The 17,665-nt window shown below is 51.8% G+C and overlaps 1 protein-coding gene across 4 annotated transcripts in view; it reads left to right on the top strand.

Annotated features, from left to right (window-relative positions):
• Positions 1-13,636, top strand: part of MB21D2 (Mab-21 domain containing 2) — an 82,563-nt gene extending 68,927 nt beyond the window's left edge. For all 4 annotated transcript variants that reach the window (XM_075004039.1, XM_075004041.1, XM_075004042.1 and 1 more), the window contains one exon: positions 11,574-13,636. In XM_075004039.1, the coding sequence (XP_074860140.1) occupies positions 11,574-12,838 (1,265 nt within the window). In that variant the 3' untranslated portion in view covers positions 12,839-13,636. The remainder of the gene's footprint in view (positions 1-11,573) is intronic.
• Positions 13,637-17,665: the final 4,029 nt, after the last annotated feature.

Raw genomic sequence — 17,665 nt, 5'->3', positions numbered from 1 at the left:
ACCCCCTCCCTACACCCTGAGCTACCCCCTCCCAGCACACAGCCCCAGTACCCCCTCCTTACACCCTGAGCTACCCCTCCCAGCACACAGCCCCTATTACCCCCTCCCTACACCCTGAGCTACCCCTCCCAGCACACAGCCCCAGTACCCCCTCCCTACACCCTGAGCTACCCCCCATGCCCTGAGCTACCCCTCCCAGCACCCAGCCCCTAGTACCCCCTCCCTACACCCTGAGCTACCCCTCCCAGCACCCAGCCCCTAGTACCCCCTCCCTACACCCTTAGCTACCCCTCCCAGCACACAGCCCCTAGTACCCCCTCCCTACACCCTTAGCTACCCCCTCCCAGCACACAGCCCCTAGTACCCCCTCCCTACACCCTGAGCTACCCCTCCCAGCACACAGCCCCAGTATCCCCTCCCTACACCCTGAGCTACCCCTCCCAGCACACAGCCCCTAGTACCCCCTCCCTACACCCTGAGCTACCCCCCATGCCCTGAGCTACCCCTCCCAGCACCCAGCCCCTAGTACCCCCTCCCTACACCCTGAGCTACCCCTCCCAGCACACAGCCCCTAGTACCCCCTCCCTACACCCTGAGCTACCCCCCATGCCCTGAGCTACCCCTCCCAGCACACAGCCCCTAGTACCCCCTCCCTACACCCTGAGCTACCCCCCATGCCCTGAGCTACCCCTCCCAGCACACAGCCCCAGTACCCCCTCCCTACACCCTGAGCTACCCCCCATGCCCTGAGCTACCCCTCCCAGCACCCAGCCCCTAGTACCCCCTCCCTACACCCTGAGCTACCCCCCATGCCCTGAGCTACCCCTCCAGCACCCAGCCCCTAGTACCCCCTCCCTACACCCTTAGCTACCCCTCCCAGCACACAGCCCCAGTATCCCCTCCCTACACCCTGAGCTACCCCTCCCAGCACACAGCCCCTAGTACCCCCTCCCTACACCCTGAGCTACCCCTCCCAGCACCCAGCCCCTAGTACCCCCTCCCTACACCCTGAGCTACCCCCCATGCCCTGAGCTACCCCTCCCAGCACCCAGCCCCTAGTACCCCCTCCCTACACCCTTAGCTACCCCTCCCAGCACACAGCCCCTATTACCCCCTCCCTACACCCTGAGCTACCCCTCCCAGCACACAGCCCCAGTATCCCCTCCCTACACCCTGAGCTACCCCCTCCCAGCACACAGCCCCTAGCACCCCCCTCTACACCCAGAGATACCCCCCATGCCCTGACGTACCCCTCTCAGCACACAGCCCCTAGCCTAAGGGTTGGCAACCTGTGGCTCCAGAGCCACATGCAGCTCTTTACGGAGTCACTTGTGACCCCTGCCCTGCGGCGCTGAAATAACGGGACTCAGTTTAGTTGGTTCAGTGGCTGGCAGGGCGGTGGGAGGGATCTGGCCATTAAACCAATTAAATCGAGTCCCATTATTTCAGCGCCGCAGGGCAAGGAGCCGCCCGCACTGCAGGTGGGAGGAGTGAGCAGGAGAGCGGTGGGGAGGGGCTGCCGAGTCTGCCCCAGCTGGAGCCGTGCAGCCCTGCTGCGCAGGAGGGGGTGACCGCGGAGGACCAGCAGCAATGTGTGCCGCTGGAGGAGCTCGTCGGCTGAGGCGGGTTAATCCTGTGGGGGTTAAGCCTGGGGGAGGGGTTGCAGGATGAGGAGTAAAGCTTGGTGACGGGGACGTATTGAAGGCTGAGGTGGGGGAGAGCCTGGCATTGGGGGGGTGGGTTTGGGGGCTGGGAGTGGGGGGTGGGGGGCTGATGTGGCCATTGCTCCTTCTAGATGGAACATTTTCCTCGTTTGCTCTCCAGGCCAGGGGTGAAAGTAACGGACTTTCTGAGGGGCACAAATGGCTGTGTGCGCCTGCGTTGTTCTTCACATAGGGGCTGCAGGAAGGGCGGTCTGAGGTCGTTTATTAAGGGCTGTCCCATAGTCACGTGCATTGCGGCTCACAAAGTACTGATTTGTAACTCTGAACAGATGGCTCTTCCCGCTGCTTTGGTAGCAGACCCCTGGCCTAGCTGCCACTCCTGCCCCCGAGGCTGTTCTCAGACTTTTGGGGTAAGCCCCAACCTTTTGAGTTAGCTTTCGGTCGCACCCCCCAGAACCCAGCCAGGCTGGTGGGGCCTACTGAGGTGAGCCAGGGCTGGCGCTGCCTCCCTGGACCCTGCCCATCCCACACTAGAAGCCGAGTTGCACCCATGGCCAAGGCCCTGCTCTGAGGGTCCCCGCTGGGCTCTGGAGTTTTTGTAGCATGCTTAGCAGGGCCTCGGAGAGAAAGAGGCTGAGACTCTGACCTGCCCCCCAGCCATTTGCAGGCTGATGCTTGTTTTCCTTACATGTCAGCTCTTGCTGTTTAACTAAGTCAGCGGGGCAAGTTGAGATGAAGGTATGTCTGAAAAGATGCCAGTGTCTTATTTCATGGTCTCTCCCTCCACACAGAGAACCGTAGATCGCCGCGTATTTGCACCAAGTATCTCCATGGGCTGGAAGCCGAGCCCTGTGCACATGGCCGCAGCTGTGAAATCACTTCTCCTGAAATACCGTAATTGGCTGAGAGCTGCTCTGTGCTGCTCATTAGTGCCCAGGGTACGCTCGGCCTCGCAGCATTCCAGTTCATTCGAGGATACGTCCCCAATGGCAAAGTTTGGTAAAACTAGCCCCTCCTCCTGCCCTCTTTCCCTGGCAGGAGGTGGGAGTAAAAATAGAACATGTTTCCTGCTAGCAAAGGAGAATGTGTGTGTTAAAATCAATCAATCGCTCTTTGGTGCACAGAGTGGCCTGGTGGAAGCTCTGAGAGTATGGGCCCCAGCCCCAGCCCTTCCATTCACTGCTGGTTTTAACACCTGGGTGTTACCAGCCCTTAGGAGGAGCCACGGTTTCATACCATGGGGAGAGTCTCACTAATTTCGTAGGTAAGGACAGAGTTTGTGTGAGGTCTCCTCAGGCAGAACTGGGAAAAGAACCCAGATGTCGGAAGCAAAGTCGCTGTTTGGCAAGCAGTCTTTCAAAAGAAACGTGCTAAAATGAATAGTAACAGAGAGGTAGCCATGTTAGTCTGTATTCTAACAAAACAAAACAGCACTCATGTGATTTATTAGGTGATGAGCTTTCATGGGACAGACCCACTTCTTCAGATCTACAGCATTTCCTGTCCAGACTGACATCTATGTATTTCAGAGGTCAAAAAAATTGCAAGAAAAATTGACATATCAAATACATGAACTGAAGGGGGAGGGTGTAGGGTGGGGGATGGTAAGTGTCTTGCCTGAGATAATTATGAACATCAAAGGAAGGGAAGCAGTCCTTGTAATGTATGAAGTAATTGATGTCTTTGTTCATACCAAGTGTTAATGTGCCAAATTTGAATACAAAAGCCAGCTCGGCTGCTTCCCTTTGAATAGCGGTGTGAAAGTTTTGAGACTGTCCACAGTCTCAAAAATAACCCAGACATCATAACCCAGACATCATAATCGAACCAGCTGACAACGGGGGTTCTGTTGTCATCCTGAATAAGTCAGACTATGAACAGGAGGCAGCCAGACAACTCTCCAACACCACATTTTACAGACCTCTCTCCGTTGACCCCACTTTGGACTTCCAAAGGAAATTACAACTACTACTTAAGGAACTCCCTGCTGCTACTCGGGACCTCATTCACTCAGACACACCATCTGAGCCCCTGCCTGGATTATTCTATTTGCTTTCCAAAATCCACAAACCTGGAAACCCTGGACGCCCTATCATTTTGAGTATTGGCACCCTTACCACCGGACTACCTGGTTACGTGGACTCCCTCCTCAATCCCTATGCCACCAACACTCCCAGCTATATCCAAGATACAACCAACTTCCTGAGGAAATTATAAAACATCGGAAAAGTTCCTGATAACACCATCCTTGCCACAATGGATGTAGAGGCTCTGTACACTAATATTCCACATAAAGACGGATTACAAGCAATCAGGAATACCATCACTGATGTCACCACAGCCAGTCTGGTGTCTGACCTCTGTAACTTTGTTCTCACCCACAATTATTTCCGTTTTGGGGACAATTTATACCTCCAGATTAGTGGAACTGCTATGGGCACCCGCATGGCCCCACAATATGCGAATATATTTATGGCTGACCTGGAACAACGATTCCTCAGCTCTCGTCCCCTACTACCCCTCCTCTACTTAAGATACATTGATGACATCTTTATGATTTGGACCCATGGTATAAAGATTCTAGAAGAATTCCACAGAGACTTTAACAATCTACACCCCACCATCAACTTATGCCTCGATTACTCCATGCAAGAGATACATTTCCTGGACACTACAGTACTAATCAAGGATGGCCTGATCAGTACCACACTGTACTGAAAACCTACTGATCGCTATACTTACCTACACCCTTCTAGCTTCCATCTTGCACACATAACTAGATCCATTGTTTACAGTCAAGCCCTTAGGTACAATCGCATTTGCTGTGATCCAACTGACAGAGACCAAAAACTACAAAATCTTTACCAAATATTCATAAACCTGAATTACCCACCAGGAGAAGTAAAAAAACAAATCGACAGGGCCAGATGAATACCCAGAGACCAGCTACTCCAAGATCGGCCCAAAAAAAGCCAAGAACAGAACACCACTGGACATCAACTACAGCCCCCAACTCAAACCACTGCAACGAATTATTAAAGACCTACAACCTATCCTTTATCAGGATGCCATACTCCGGAAGGCCCTGGGTGACATGCCTGTTCTCTCCTACAGACAACCTCCCAACCTGATGAGGCTCCTCACAAACAGCTGCAGTCTATACCCCAGGAACACCAGTCCTGAAACCTTTCCTTGCAACAAAGCCCGCTGCCAGCTTTGTCCACCTATCTTCTCTGGAAATACCATCACTGGACCTAACCAGGTTACTCACAGAATCACGGGCACTTTCTCATGCTCCTCCACTAACACCATATATGCCATCATGTGCCAACAATGCCCAGATGCTTTTGTATATTGGACAGACTTCTAACTCCCTTAGACAAAGGGTTAATGGGGGCAAAACAGACATCAAAACACTCCAGATCCACAAACCAGTTAGTCAGCATTTTAATGGAGTGGGGCATTCTATTAATGACTTAAGAGTATGCGTGTTACTGAGAAAAAAAACTTTCACACGCTATTCAAAGGGAAGCAGCCGAGCTGGCTTTTATATTCAAATTTGGCACATTAGCACGCGGTTTGAACCAGCATGGGAATTTTCTGAGTCACTATAGGGGCTCATCGGCATACTTGGCTTAATCTAATTCTTGACCTTCCCCCCTGCTCCACTCTCTGATTTGCTCATCTTGATCATTTTTTTCTGATTTGTCCTGCTTGCTTACTGTTTTTGGTTCTCTGTGCCTTAAATATTGAGTCTGTTCTGGTCTGGCTATGGTCTGAAGAAGTGGGTCTGTCCCACGAAAGCTCATCACCTAATAAATTATTTTGCTAGTCTTTAAAGTGCTACTTGACTGCTTTTTGCTTTGATAGGATATAGACTAGCATAGCTCCCTCTCTGTTACTACTGACCAGCTTATGTGTATTGAGATTCCTGATATCTGCTCTGTGTCCATCCATTCTTTGGTGAAGTGTTTGCCCTATTTGTCCAATGTACGTAGCAGAGGAGCGCTGCTGGCACATAATGGCATATATAATGGTCGAAGTATAGAAGAATGAGCCCTTGATCTTGTAATTAACGTGGTTAGGTCCAGTGATGGTATCCCCAGAATAAATATGTGGACAAAATTGGCAGCAGGGTTTGTTGCAAGGAGAAGTTCCAGGATTAGTATTACTGTGGTGAAGCCTGTGATTGCTAGTGAGAATCTTTCTTAGGTTAGGAGGTTGTCTACAGGAGAGGACAAGCCTGTTACCTAGGGCCTTCCGGAGTACAGCATCATGATCTAGAATAGGGTGTAGGTTTTTAATGATGCATTGGAGGGGTTTGAGCTGGGGGCTATAGGTATCGACAAGGGGTGTTCTGTTATTGATCTTCTTGGGTTTATCTGCTATTGTCATCATGAATAAGTCAGATTATGAACAGGAGGCAGCTAGGCAACTCCCTAACACCACATTTGACAGACCTCTCTCCTCTGATCCCACTTTAGAATTCCAAAGGAAACTATACCATCTAATGAAGGAACTTCCTGCCTCTACTCGGGACCAAATTCACTCAGACACACCATTTGAACCCCAGCTTGGATTATTCTATTTACTGCCTAAAATCCATAAACATGGATGCCAACTTTGGATGCCTGGATGCCTTTTTCCTCTCCCTGTTGCCAGCTTTGTCCACATATTCATCCTAAAATGAAGTACTTCTGTAACCCACTCTGCCAGTGTGTGGCTCTGGGTTACCTTTTAGCAGCCAGGCCAGAGCTGGGGTCTGTGACTCCTCTAGTGCCTTAATGTTGAGAGGCCTGATTGTTGAGCCCAGGTGGCAGAGGGTCATATTTTTGCATCCAGAGGTCCTGATTTCCTTCCCTGCACATGATTCAAACAGCACCGTGTAACCTCTAAACCAGCGGTTCTCTCGCTTTTGGCCCACCTTACTCAACACAAACTTTTCCACAGACCACCAGCCAACCACCTCGATGACAAAATACATTCACTTATCTCTAAATACCTTAAATGCTGGGTTGTTCGTATTAGGATACTGGATCAGAAATATGCAAATATGTAGCTCTAACATGTATTTAGAGTTTGTTGCATTTATCATGTTAGTTTACCAAAAAAAAATACAAAATATTAATTTACATCCCCAACTGAGACAACTGACTCCCCTCATGCTGCAGCCCCATGGGAAAGAGTGGGCCAGAGGTAGGGACAAGGCGCAGGGCTTTCCACAGACCAGATGAACTCTTCTGGGTCCTGGAGCTAGTAGATTCTGCGTCTGTGAGGCTCGGGGCTCCCCCCATCCCTTCAGTAGGAAGCTGGCACTGGTACTGCAAACTGGAAGGCAGGCTGCAGGGATGGCACGCCAGTAAGGGCTCCCGGCTTCAGTGGGAGGGGAGGGGTGAGCCCCATGGCCAACCGGCAGGATGGTAGCAGTTCACAGATCGCACTTTGTGGTATAGAGCAGTGGTTCTCAATCTGCTCCCAGAACTAGGAAGGAAAACCGAGAATCCCAAGGCCAAGCCCTCCACTGTTGTCCTGCCTTGTTAGTAGTCCCACCTTTGCTGGCCTAAGTTAGCGGGGCAATCAGGGGATACATTTGCTACTTTGGATACAGGTATTTGGCCCAACTAGTTCAGAGGCTTGATGCCAAAATAAGATGCTCAGTTTATTTTTTGCATGTGATATTCCTACATATATTTTCAAATACTCAGTAGAGTTGTAAAGAAGAGGGCTGCTTTGAATGCGTAGCAGAGCCCACGGGCATCCTAGAAACCACCGAATCTGGTATGTGGCCAGCCCTGCTCTGCACAGAACTTTTCATTTAGGTCTTGTGTAAATTTTAAATCGAAGAGATCCTGTTTCAAAGCCCTGCGCTGTGATCTTCAAATGTAGCAGCATTGCTGGGCCTAACCCCTAAAGAAGGTTTCTGCGCTAGCGGCAGGCTGAGGCTACTGCCTTTTTTGATCAGTGGATGTTCATGCTCCTGTGTCCGCTGGAATGGTTCCCTCCCAGGAGAGGATACAAGCTTCAGATGGGCTTGGCTTTAAAATCTGCAGCTTTCCAGGCAGAGAGATCTTGACAGCCTGATGGTTCATCTCCTGTAGCCATTGTGTGGACATTAATGCTTCACAGTTCCCAGTGGGCTGGTAGATCCAAGAAAAAGAGCAGCTGGTGATTTATTACATGTCTCCTTTCAAATTTGTGAGAATTTGCAGACTAGCCTGGTAATGGAGCTCACACACAGGCGGTTTTCTCAAGAGGAATTGCTCGCTGCTTATCAAAAGCTTTCTCTGGCTGCCAGGGCTTTCCAATGGGAAATGAACACTTCCAACTTTGTTCTACCTGGGGGAGCAGAGGGGCCCGGTCAGCTGGGGTGTGAGAAGGTCAGGGAGACTCTAGCTGTATGGGGAGGACATGGGGCTTCAGGCTCATGAAAGCTCTGGTCGCTCCCCAGCCTGGGCTCAGAAGAGGTTTTTCCAAGCTGAGCCGAATCCCTGTTGCAGTGAGTCCTGCCACATTGGGCACACGGATGGTCCACTCTTCACCGTCCCAGCCATTCTTCCCACTGAACCCACAGGTTCCAAGGAAGAGAACTGCACCTTCCTCCGGGGGTCCCTCTAGATTTTTCCATCCATGGGTGGAATAAATTTTATGCACACCAAGGCATGTGCAGAGGTGCACCACCAGTAGAAACACAGGCTGCTGGTGGTGGGCACTCTGCTAATCAGCGGGGCAGCACCTGAATCTCTCCTGGGCAGCCGCCCAAGTGCTCAGTTTACAGGGAACGCTGCCTTCCATCGTCTTTACCCGTGCACCTGCTGCTCTTCGGCAGTCTCCCAGGAGGGGAGCCCCTTCAGGGGGGATGGGGAGGCTCCAAGTGGGGCAGTGAGTTTGGAGGTTGCCCGTGAGGTGACCGAGTGGGAGACTGCTGAGTCTGCCTTTTGCCAGTGAGCTTTACACGCCTGGCCCAGGGCCTCTGCCTGAGGGTGACTCAGACCTCCCCCCAGGGGGGTTAACAGGCCTCCCCTGAGGTACAGGGTGAGTTCCCTGGGACAGAGGCAGTGGGAGTGAGAGAGATGCTGATCGCAGTGCGGCCCCTAAGCACAGCCGTGGGAGAGAACAAACGAGCTATGGTAAATTAATGGTACAGGCCCGTTTGGTGCTAAACACTGGTATCAAATCCACATCTTAGCATGAGCAGAATGTGCCACCTGCTTCAGCGGCTTCTCAGACGGCGAAGGGAGAGGGTAGTCTTGAATGAGAGCAAAAGCCTGGGGTTTGCAAACCATTCTTAAATGATGATCCTGTTATTCTTCTGGTTCTGTCGACTAGGGTGGTGGTTTCATCTGCAGCTCCCCCTCACGTAAGGCGAGGCAAACGACAGCTGTGTGTCTCTCGTGCACACGCTTTCACTCTGAGTGTGCTGAATATTGGTGGGTGTGAACCTGGCATGGAGCAGGTGTTGTGCGTTTTGCTTTTTGTGTATCTTTCTGGTTTTGTGGCTAGTTTTTTTGGATTTTTCTCCGCAGAAATAGCCAACCCCATTTGTGTTTATACAGAGGTGGGGAACCCTCCCACCCACAGTCTGGATCTGGCTTGTCTGGATCCGGACCCCAAGGTTCAGGATTCCCCCCCCCCCCGCCCCCACCCCAGCTCACGCCAGAGTGGAGTGTTTGGGTCCTGAGCTTCACGGGCTGGCTCATGCGAGCTGGAGCTGTGGCCGGATCCAGACCGCGGGCAGAAAGTGGCACTGTGTGGCACCGCTATAGCTCGTGGCCGTGGCAGTGACAGCGCTGCCTGGAGGTTTCATTCTGCGGCTGTGCTTGGCCAGAATTCTGCAACTGGCCAGGTAAGCCTGGTGTCTTTGCCGTGGCAGGGCTCAGGCTGGTCTCAGTCATGCAGGTGGAAAGAAGCAGGGCACTTCAGCACACGTGTGGTACATGGAGGGAGGCGGAGGGGGAGATAAGGCAACTTTCTGCAGCATCTTGTAACTGTGGCTCTCAAAGCAGCCTAAAGCCTAAAGGTAGCGCGTAAGTATCTGTATTCTCTGCTCGCAGTCAGGCTAAATGAAATGCCTGGAGTTGTACAGGGAGTCCGAGCTGATCCTGCAACCAGGAATCTTCACTCCTACTCCTCAGGTTTACCAAGACCCACTCAGACAGCGACATCGGCTTTCAAACAGACTTGATAAAAGAGCGACGTTTTCGGCCCAAGTTTTAAGTTGACACAGAAGTCGAGAGCAGTGTGGTGCTTTGTTCTTCTTCTTAATGTTGCAGGGATTTAAGCCTCTCCCGTTGGTCTTAATTAACAGCTTTAAAAATGGATCACCAATGAGAAAATTTGTCTCTTGTGCTGCGTGGTGCGGGAGAAAAAGTGTGGTGTGATTGGACAGAAGCAGGCCAGTGTTCATACACACAACTTGGGCTCTCAGGCAGTTAATTCAGGGAAATCCACCTTCACTGCAGCCTGAAGGATCCATTTCCAAATTGTTTTCCTTCTCACCTCTGGCCCTCCTCTTGACTGGGACTCCCTCCTTTTCATGAGCCTGTAAATTTAGACCCTCCTCTGGAACCCCCACTCATGCATCTGACAAAGTGGGGTACCGCCCACAAGAGTTCATGCTGCAGAATAGCTGTCAGTCTATAAGGTGCCACAGGGCTGCTTATTCTGTTTGACGATAAGGAGTAACTCAGCTACCCCCCGATACTCTCCAAATTGAGTTAGTAAGCGGGGAGGCAGAGCACAGTTACTCCATGAAATCCCTCCCACGCCAGATGGCAAAACAGCAGCAGTCTGCAGTGAGTGCAGAGCTAAATGCCAAGTCCTTTTCTCTGACTCTGCTTCCCCGGTCAGTTCCAGAGACAAGCACAAACTGAAACCCGACCTGCAATCCAGCTCTGGCCTGCGGCTGGGGGAGCAAAGGGGGATGGGCAGAGGGAGGCAGGGGCAATAGCTGTATGGTGAAATTTGGGGGAGGCACTTGGCTGCTCAGCAATGGGGGGCCCAGCCCCTAGACCACTAAACCCTGGTTTTAACAGGGCTTAACAGGAGTGGGAGGAAGGCCTGGGAATTCCTGGGCAGTTTTGCCAAAGCCCTTCGCTCTTTCCACCCAGTACTGGCAAGTACAATTTTCAGTTAAAACCGATTGAGTCTGAATGATGTATCCCTGGGCTCCGGAGAGGCCCTGCTGTTGTCTTCAGTGGGAGCACGGACCAGCTCTATCCCTAGCGGGGGCCCAGAGAGCAAGGGCTGGCTGTATCCTTGGTGGGGCCCTGGGGTTGGGGGCCAGCTAGATCCCTGGCAGGGGCCCTGGGGATGGGGAAGACGGCTGTATCCCTGGCAGGGGCCCTGGGGAACAGGGTGGACGGCTGTATCCCTGGCGGAGGCCCTGGGGAACAGGGTGGACGGCTGTATCCCTGGCAGGGGCCCTGAGGGCAGGGGCTGACTGTATCCTGGGCGGGGGCACTGGGGGCAGGAACCGGCTATATCCCTGGTGGGAGCCCTGGGGGCAGGGGCTGTCTGAATCCCTGGTGGGGGCACACTGTTCAAGGGCTTACGTAATGGGGGTTAGTGTGCGGCAGGTGGGGCTGCCAGTGTACAGCCCAGGGCTCTGCCTGCCACACTAGCATGCATCGACCTGCAGTTGTCCAAGCAGGCTGGAGAACTTGTGGTGCCCAGAAGGAGTGGCCACTGGACCAGTTAGACCAGCGGCACACGTGTGTGCTGTAAATTTCCACCCCAGCTTACTGCTCACTAATTCTGTTGGACAATCCCTTGGCGTCATGCCTCCTGGAGCAGCAGTGGGTTTCTGGGGTGGTTGTATATCCTCTTTCCCACACGGTAGATTTTCCTGTAAATTAAATGCAATCCAAAAACTTGTCCCACTTTCTGAAATGACTCTGGCTTCTCTTGCAGGGATGGTGCAGAAGCTGGACCAAAAGCTCCCAGTTGCCAACGAGTACCTGCTCCTCTCAGGTGGCGTCCGGGAAGGCGTGGTGGATCTGGACCTCGACGAATTGAACGTGTACGCTCGAGGAACAGACTACGACATGGACTTCACCCTCCTTGTGCCGGCACTGAAGCTGCATGACCGAAACCAGCCCGTTACGCTGGACATGCGCCACTCCGCTCTGTGCCACTCCTGGCTGAGCCTTCGGCTGTTCGACGAAGGGACTATCAGCAAGTGGAAAGACTGCTGCACGATTGTGGACCATATCAATGGGGCTACTAATTATTTCTTCTCTCCTACAAAAGTGGCAGACTGGTTCTATGACTCCATTAGCATCGTCCTGTCTGAAATCCAGAAGAAGCCACAACGAGGGATGCCCAAGGTAGAGAAGGTGGAAAAGAATGGGACTATAATATCCATCATCTTGGGAGTGGGCAGCAGCCGTATGCTGTACGATATTGTCCCTGTGGTGTCTTTCAAAGGGTGGCCGGCTGTGGCCCAGAGCTGGCTGATGGAGAACCACTTCTGGGATGGGAAGATCACTGAGGAGGAAGTCATTAGTGGGTTTTACTTAGTGCCTGCCTGTTCCTACAAAGGAAAGAAGGACAATGAGTGGAGGCTGTCGTTCGCCAGGAGCGAAGTGCAGCTGAAGAAGTGCATCTCCAGCAGCCTCATGCAAGCCTACCAGGCCTGCAAAGCCATCATCATCAAACTCCTCTCCCGCCCCAAAGCCATCAGTCCATATCACCTGCGGAGCATGATGCTTTGGGCTTGCGACCGGCTACCAGCCAGCTACTTGGCTCAAGAGGATTATGCGGCCCACTTCTTACTGGGCCTCATCGACGACCTGCAGCATTGCTTGGTCAATAAGATGTGTCCCAATTACTTCATCCCCCAGTGCAACATGTTGGAGCACCTGTCTGAGGAGACGGTCATGCTGCATGCCCGGAAGCTGTCCTCTGTCCGCTCAGATCCCGCAGAGCACCTCCGAACTGCCATTGAGCACGTCAAAGCCGCTAACCGGCTAACGCTGGAGCTCCAAAGGCCAGGCAGCACCAGCAGCATCCCCTCCCCACAATCCGATGGCGGGGACCCCAGCCAGCCTGATGACCGATTAGCCAAAAAACTTCAGCAGCTGGTGACTGAGAACCCGGGGAAATCCATCTCCGTCTTCATCAATCCAGATGATGTCACTAGGCCCCACTTCCGAATTGATGACAAATTTTTCTGAGCTTTCACCAACATTTGTATTTTTGGGGATTTTTTGTTTTTTTGGTTTTTTTTTTTCTAAGATTTTACAACGTGTGGGTGTTTTTTGGTGACACAGTCCCTTGTTTTTTACATATCCAGTGTAGATTGGATCTGTCGAGAACAAACTAAACACATTCTAATTCCTGGTTCTGCAGGACAGTGCAGACTTTGAAACAGTGTGTTACTATTTCATATGCTGCTTTGATTTTCGCCCATATCCCATTGTACTTCTGTGCAGGGTTGTTGCTTTTTAAAGGAGAACTTGAGCCATAAACCCACATGCTCATGTCATTTTTCTTTTTTTTCAAGATTCCATACTTATGCACAGCTTGTTCAGGAGGGGAGGAGAGAGTTCATCTTCCTCTGCGTAAAAAAAAATCAGCTCTTTCCATGAGCTTCCATCACCATAAAGAAGTTCGGTGAGACTCCAGAGTAGGAAGCGCTACCTGGCTTTTTCACTGGCTCCCCCCACCCGGTAGTCAGTGTCGTGTGTATCGGCTCTTCACATGTTTCTCACTCTGAGGGAGAAAGGAGACTTGAAAAAAACAATGATGCAACCAGCAGTTGGGGCGCGGGGTTGGAAGCCACCTCTTTTTGAATGTACTTGTTCGTAAGTGGACCTGCTAGGGCATGGAAGCGTTTCTTCCACTTTTCCATGCAGGATAAGGTATTGGGATGTTAGTTTTAGTGTGTGTAATTATTCAAAGCCTTATTTAAATTCTCTATTAAAGAACAAACCATTATAAATGTTAATTGCACTAATGAAATCTTTTGCCATTACCTCAGCACCGCTGTTTGTGTTTCTTTTGTGATTAGCTTCAGTTCTTTTCGCCTCCATCTGCAAGGTGCTGTCTTCAGTGCCAGTTGGGCCTCTGGAGAGGATTGGGCTTGTCATATGTCCTGGTACACACTAGAACCTGTGCCTCTTCTGTCGGATTGGTTCTCCTTTAAATACCACGGGTCACCTCGCCTGCATTTCCTGTCACTGTAAAATTCATGACTAAAATGGTATTTATTGTGTGCAAAGTGAAGCCTCCAGATCAAGAGGGAGAGCAGAGTGTCTCCCAGCCTGCATGCTCCTGTGATAAAATGCACCCTGGCCCAGTTCTCCTTTCGTGTGTTTCTGCTCCATTTTGACATCAGTGGGACCCCTCCTGATTTGAACTGGTGAATTGGAGTTGTAGCTCGGCCCTGCTGTGCACCTGGATTGTTTACTTTCTGTTCCACTGCAACCTTACATGTGTAACGCAGCTGTGATGCTCTGCAACACAGACCTGGCTCCCTATTTAGAACCTAGGTTAGAATAGACCGAGACAATGAGTGATCTGAACTGAAAATTCCCCCACATGCTGCATGACAGTAGAGTTGGGGTTGAGAGATTTTGAAAATATTTCATAACACTAGGCCACGCTTTTGTGAAAATCTGAGCAGAAAAGGTGTTCCTATTTCTGATCCACTCCTGCTGCAGGAGTGACTGGTTTCCTGGCGCAGCAGGTACCTGTGTTGAAAATGGCCTTTTGTCTGTTAGAGATAAGGGTGAGACTGCATAAGAGACTTGAGCACTTAAAAGCCCAAGTCACTTTCGAAAATGGATTTAGGCTCCCAAGTCACTTAAGCATTTTTGAAGATTTTTATCCTATTCTTGCATCAGGTAAAACAACAAACAAACCCTTCTAACCCCTGCTTTGAATCTTTACTTGGGGAAGCTGTTAGCCCTTGCTGGCTAGATGCCAGTATTTAGCAGAGGGGGCAGATTGATTGGCTTACAAACGAACATTAAAGGTGCCAACTCTGCATCCCTTGGGTCCGTAGGAGTAAAATGATCCCCAGGGTTCATCACTAGGGATTTCTTCCCCTCCCTCAGACTCAAGAACAGCTGACTTGCATGGATAAAAGAGCCCCCAGAGTGCAGATCCGAATACTCCAGCTACACCCTGGGTGGAGCTGCACCCCTCTCCCAGCCTAGGGGTGTTGGGACCTGAACTGGAGGGAACAGTCTCTGTTTTGAGCCAAACTGGCCTAAATGGAGTGCAGCAGAGCTTGGAACCTCTTTGTAAAAATCAGCTGGTCCCTGCAGCCCTCTTCCCCCACCTCTGTCCCTGGCCTCAGCTCAGCTGCACTAGGCCAAGTTTTAACAGTACATAAGCACCAAGTGGGGTTGGCAAAGCAGCCAGGCAGGATGTGGGTGTCTCCACTGAGTTCCATGTATCAGAGGGGTTAGTCTGTGTCCTCAAAAATGATGAGAAGTCCTGTGACACCTTATAGACTAACGGATATTTTGGAGCATAAGCTTTCGTGGGCAAAGACCCGCTTCATCAGATGCATTGGAGTGGAGATTCCAGAGGCAGGTCTAAATATGTACAGGATCATGAAAAGAAGGGAGCACCTGGGAAGAGGAAGGCCAGAGCTGACTAGGGAGGATGTGGCCCTCTTCCAGCAGCTGATGTGGAGGTGTGAGCACCAGGAGAAGAGAAACTGCTTTTGGCATTGGCCAGCCGCTCCCAGTCTCTGGTCAGTCCTTGACTGAGGGTGTCAAATTTGCAAATGGATGGAGTTCCACGGGAGCCCACAGAATGAATCATTGGGCACTGTGTCTCGGGCAGGCGAAACCCGTGCTGAGCACTGGCCTGTGATGTTAGGTGCTGAGAGAGCTGGGGAGTCCTGGTCCCTGTGCTGTGCAGGAGTGACTCTGCCTTTGCTGAACGTCCGAGGAGAGTCTTTCTGTTTCACAGGGGTGGGCTAGCCACCTGTTGTGCCCTGGTGAGAGCTCACCCTGGGGTGACTTCTGGGGCCCGATCCTGAGTGTTGCTGAGCTCGCTGGGAGGGAGGGAGCCAGTCGGAGATGCTCAGTGCCGATGGGCTCTCCCATTTTTTCCACCCAGATGCAGAATAAATTTTCTGCACCCTGAGGCATGTGCAGATGTGCACCACCAGTAGAAACACAACCTACCAGTTGTGGGTGCTGTGGGTGCACTGCTAACCAGCTGAGCAGCACCTGAATCTCTTCTGGGTGGCCACCCAAGCACTTGGCTTACAGGGAACACTGCTCAGCAGCGCCCTTCTAGACTGGCTGTGCTAGCGTGCACCCCCTGCTGAGCTGGATGGGATGGGCTCCCTCCTCCACCTGGCTGCCTCCTTGCTCTTCCCGCCCTACTTCCCACTTGGCTCTGTCCTGGCTTCGGTGGGCTGAGGTGGTAAGCTGGGACCAGGTGCCACCTGGAGAGGGAGCTGGGGGCTGGTGCTGAGACCTGGGGTTCTCAGCCTCAGCATCCTCAAGGCCCCGCCCTTCCCCCTGGGCCCCGGGGCCCAGTATAGAATAGGCTCAGAGCCCCTGGCCAAACAGACACCCCTGCAGTTTCTGCTCATTCCTTGCTGAGTGGAGCACCCTGGCAGCTGACCCTGCCCTCTCGCCATGGCTCTACCGTCCTTTTCCAGCCCATGGCTCCTCTCTCAGGGCGTTCAGCCCAGAGCAGTGGGAGGAGCCGCTGCTGTGTCCATCCGTCTCTCACACGTGCCAAGGTATCTGATTCTGTGCCTGGAGAAACTGGCGCTGCACAGGCGGCTGACAAGTGAATGGACACCGAGGTGTATGTGTCCCTCTGCCTTATTTTGGGGTGATCTCTGTTGAGTTGGGAACAGTGACTCGTGCAGTAGTCATAAAAGCAAACAATGTTAGGGATCATTGAAAAAGGGGCAGAGAATGAGACAGAAAATCTTACTGCCTCTATAAATCCATGACATCTTGCATACTGTGTGCAGGTGTGGTCACCTCATCTCGGAAGGATAGCTTGGCATTGGAGAAGGTTCAGAAAAGGGCAACAAAAATCATTAGGGGTTTGGAAGAGGTACCCTATGAACTGAAGTTAAAAAAGATTCAGCTTAGAAAAGAGGAAACTAAGGGGGGATATGATAGAGGGCTATAAAATCATGACGTGGAGAAAGCGAATAAGGAAAAGTTATTTACTTGTTCCCATAACATAAGAACTAGGGTTCGCCAAGTGAAATGAATACATAGCAGATTTAAAACAAACAGAAGGAAGTATTTCTTGTGCAGCACACAGTCAACCTGTGGAACTCCTCGCCGGAGGACATTTTGAAGACCAAGACTTACAGGGTTCTAAAAAGACCTAGATGAATCCGTGGAGGTTAGGTCCATCACTGGATGGGGATGGCAGTAAAGACAAGTAGCAAAAGTGCCTTCACATGACGGTGCCTCCCAGGGCTTGCCTCCTGCTTCCCAGTACACTGAGGGACTGCTTCCCCCAACCAGCCTTGCTGCATTTGAATGTCTGCAGGGCTCTGCTGCCTCCCTCTGCGGTGTCCTGGGCCCCACGCTGGTGGAAAGTTGCTCGTGGGATCCATAAAGTATTTGGCTCGGGGTGGTTGGGGGTCTCCATTCTCCAGGCCCAGCTAAAGCCCTTTGGGACTTCAGCACATGCTTGAAAGTGAACAAGTGCTCTACACAATGGGCCCACAGTGGAAGCTGACATTTGGCATGTTGGATTAAAACCTAGGGCAGTTGTGCTGGCTGAGGCCTGGACAATGGCCAGCAGGCTCGACAGAGAACCTCACTACCTGTAAAGCAGGCATGGCTGCAGCTTTGCTAGAGCCCCAGCACCGTAGCAGGGGGCTAAACAACTCCCACACTCTGTGGCTCTGCACTGGGGGTCCTGGCACAGGTGCACGCTCCCTGGTGGGTTACACACGGAGCTGAGTAAAGCAGCAGGTGCGTTGTGGCACAGCAACTGCAGCACTGGGCTGGAGGAGGCACTTAAACAAACATCTCACGGGTGTGTTTCTAGACAAG

This window comes from Carettochelys insculpta, chromosome 10 (assembly GCF_033958435.1).
Source record: "Carettochelys insculpta isolate YL-2023 chromosome 10, ASM3395843v1, whole genome shotgun sequence".
Classification (NCBI taxonomy): Eukaryota; Metazoa; Chordata; order Testudines; family Carettochelyidae; genus Carettochelys; species Carettochelys insculpta.
Note: the sequence above shows the minus strand (reverse complement) of the source record. Positions and strands in the feature narration are given on the sequence as shown.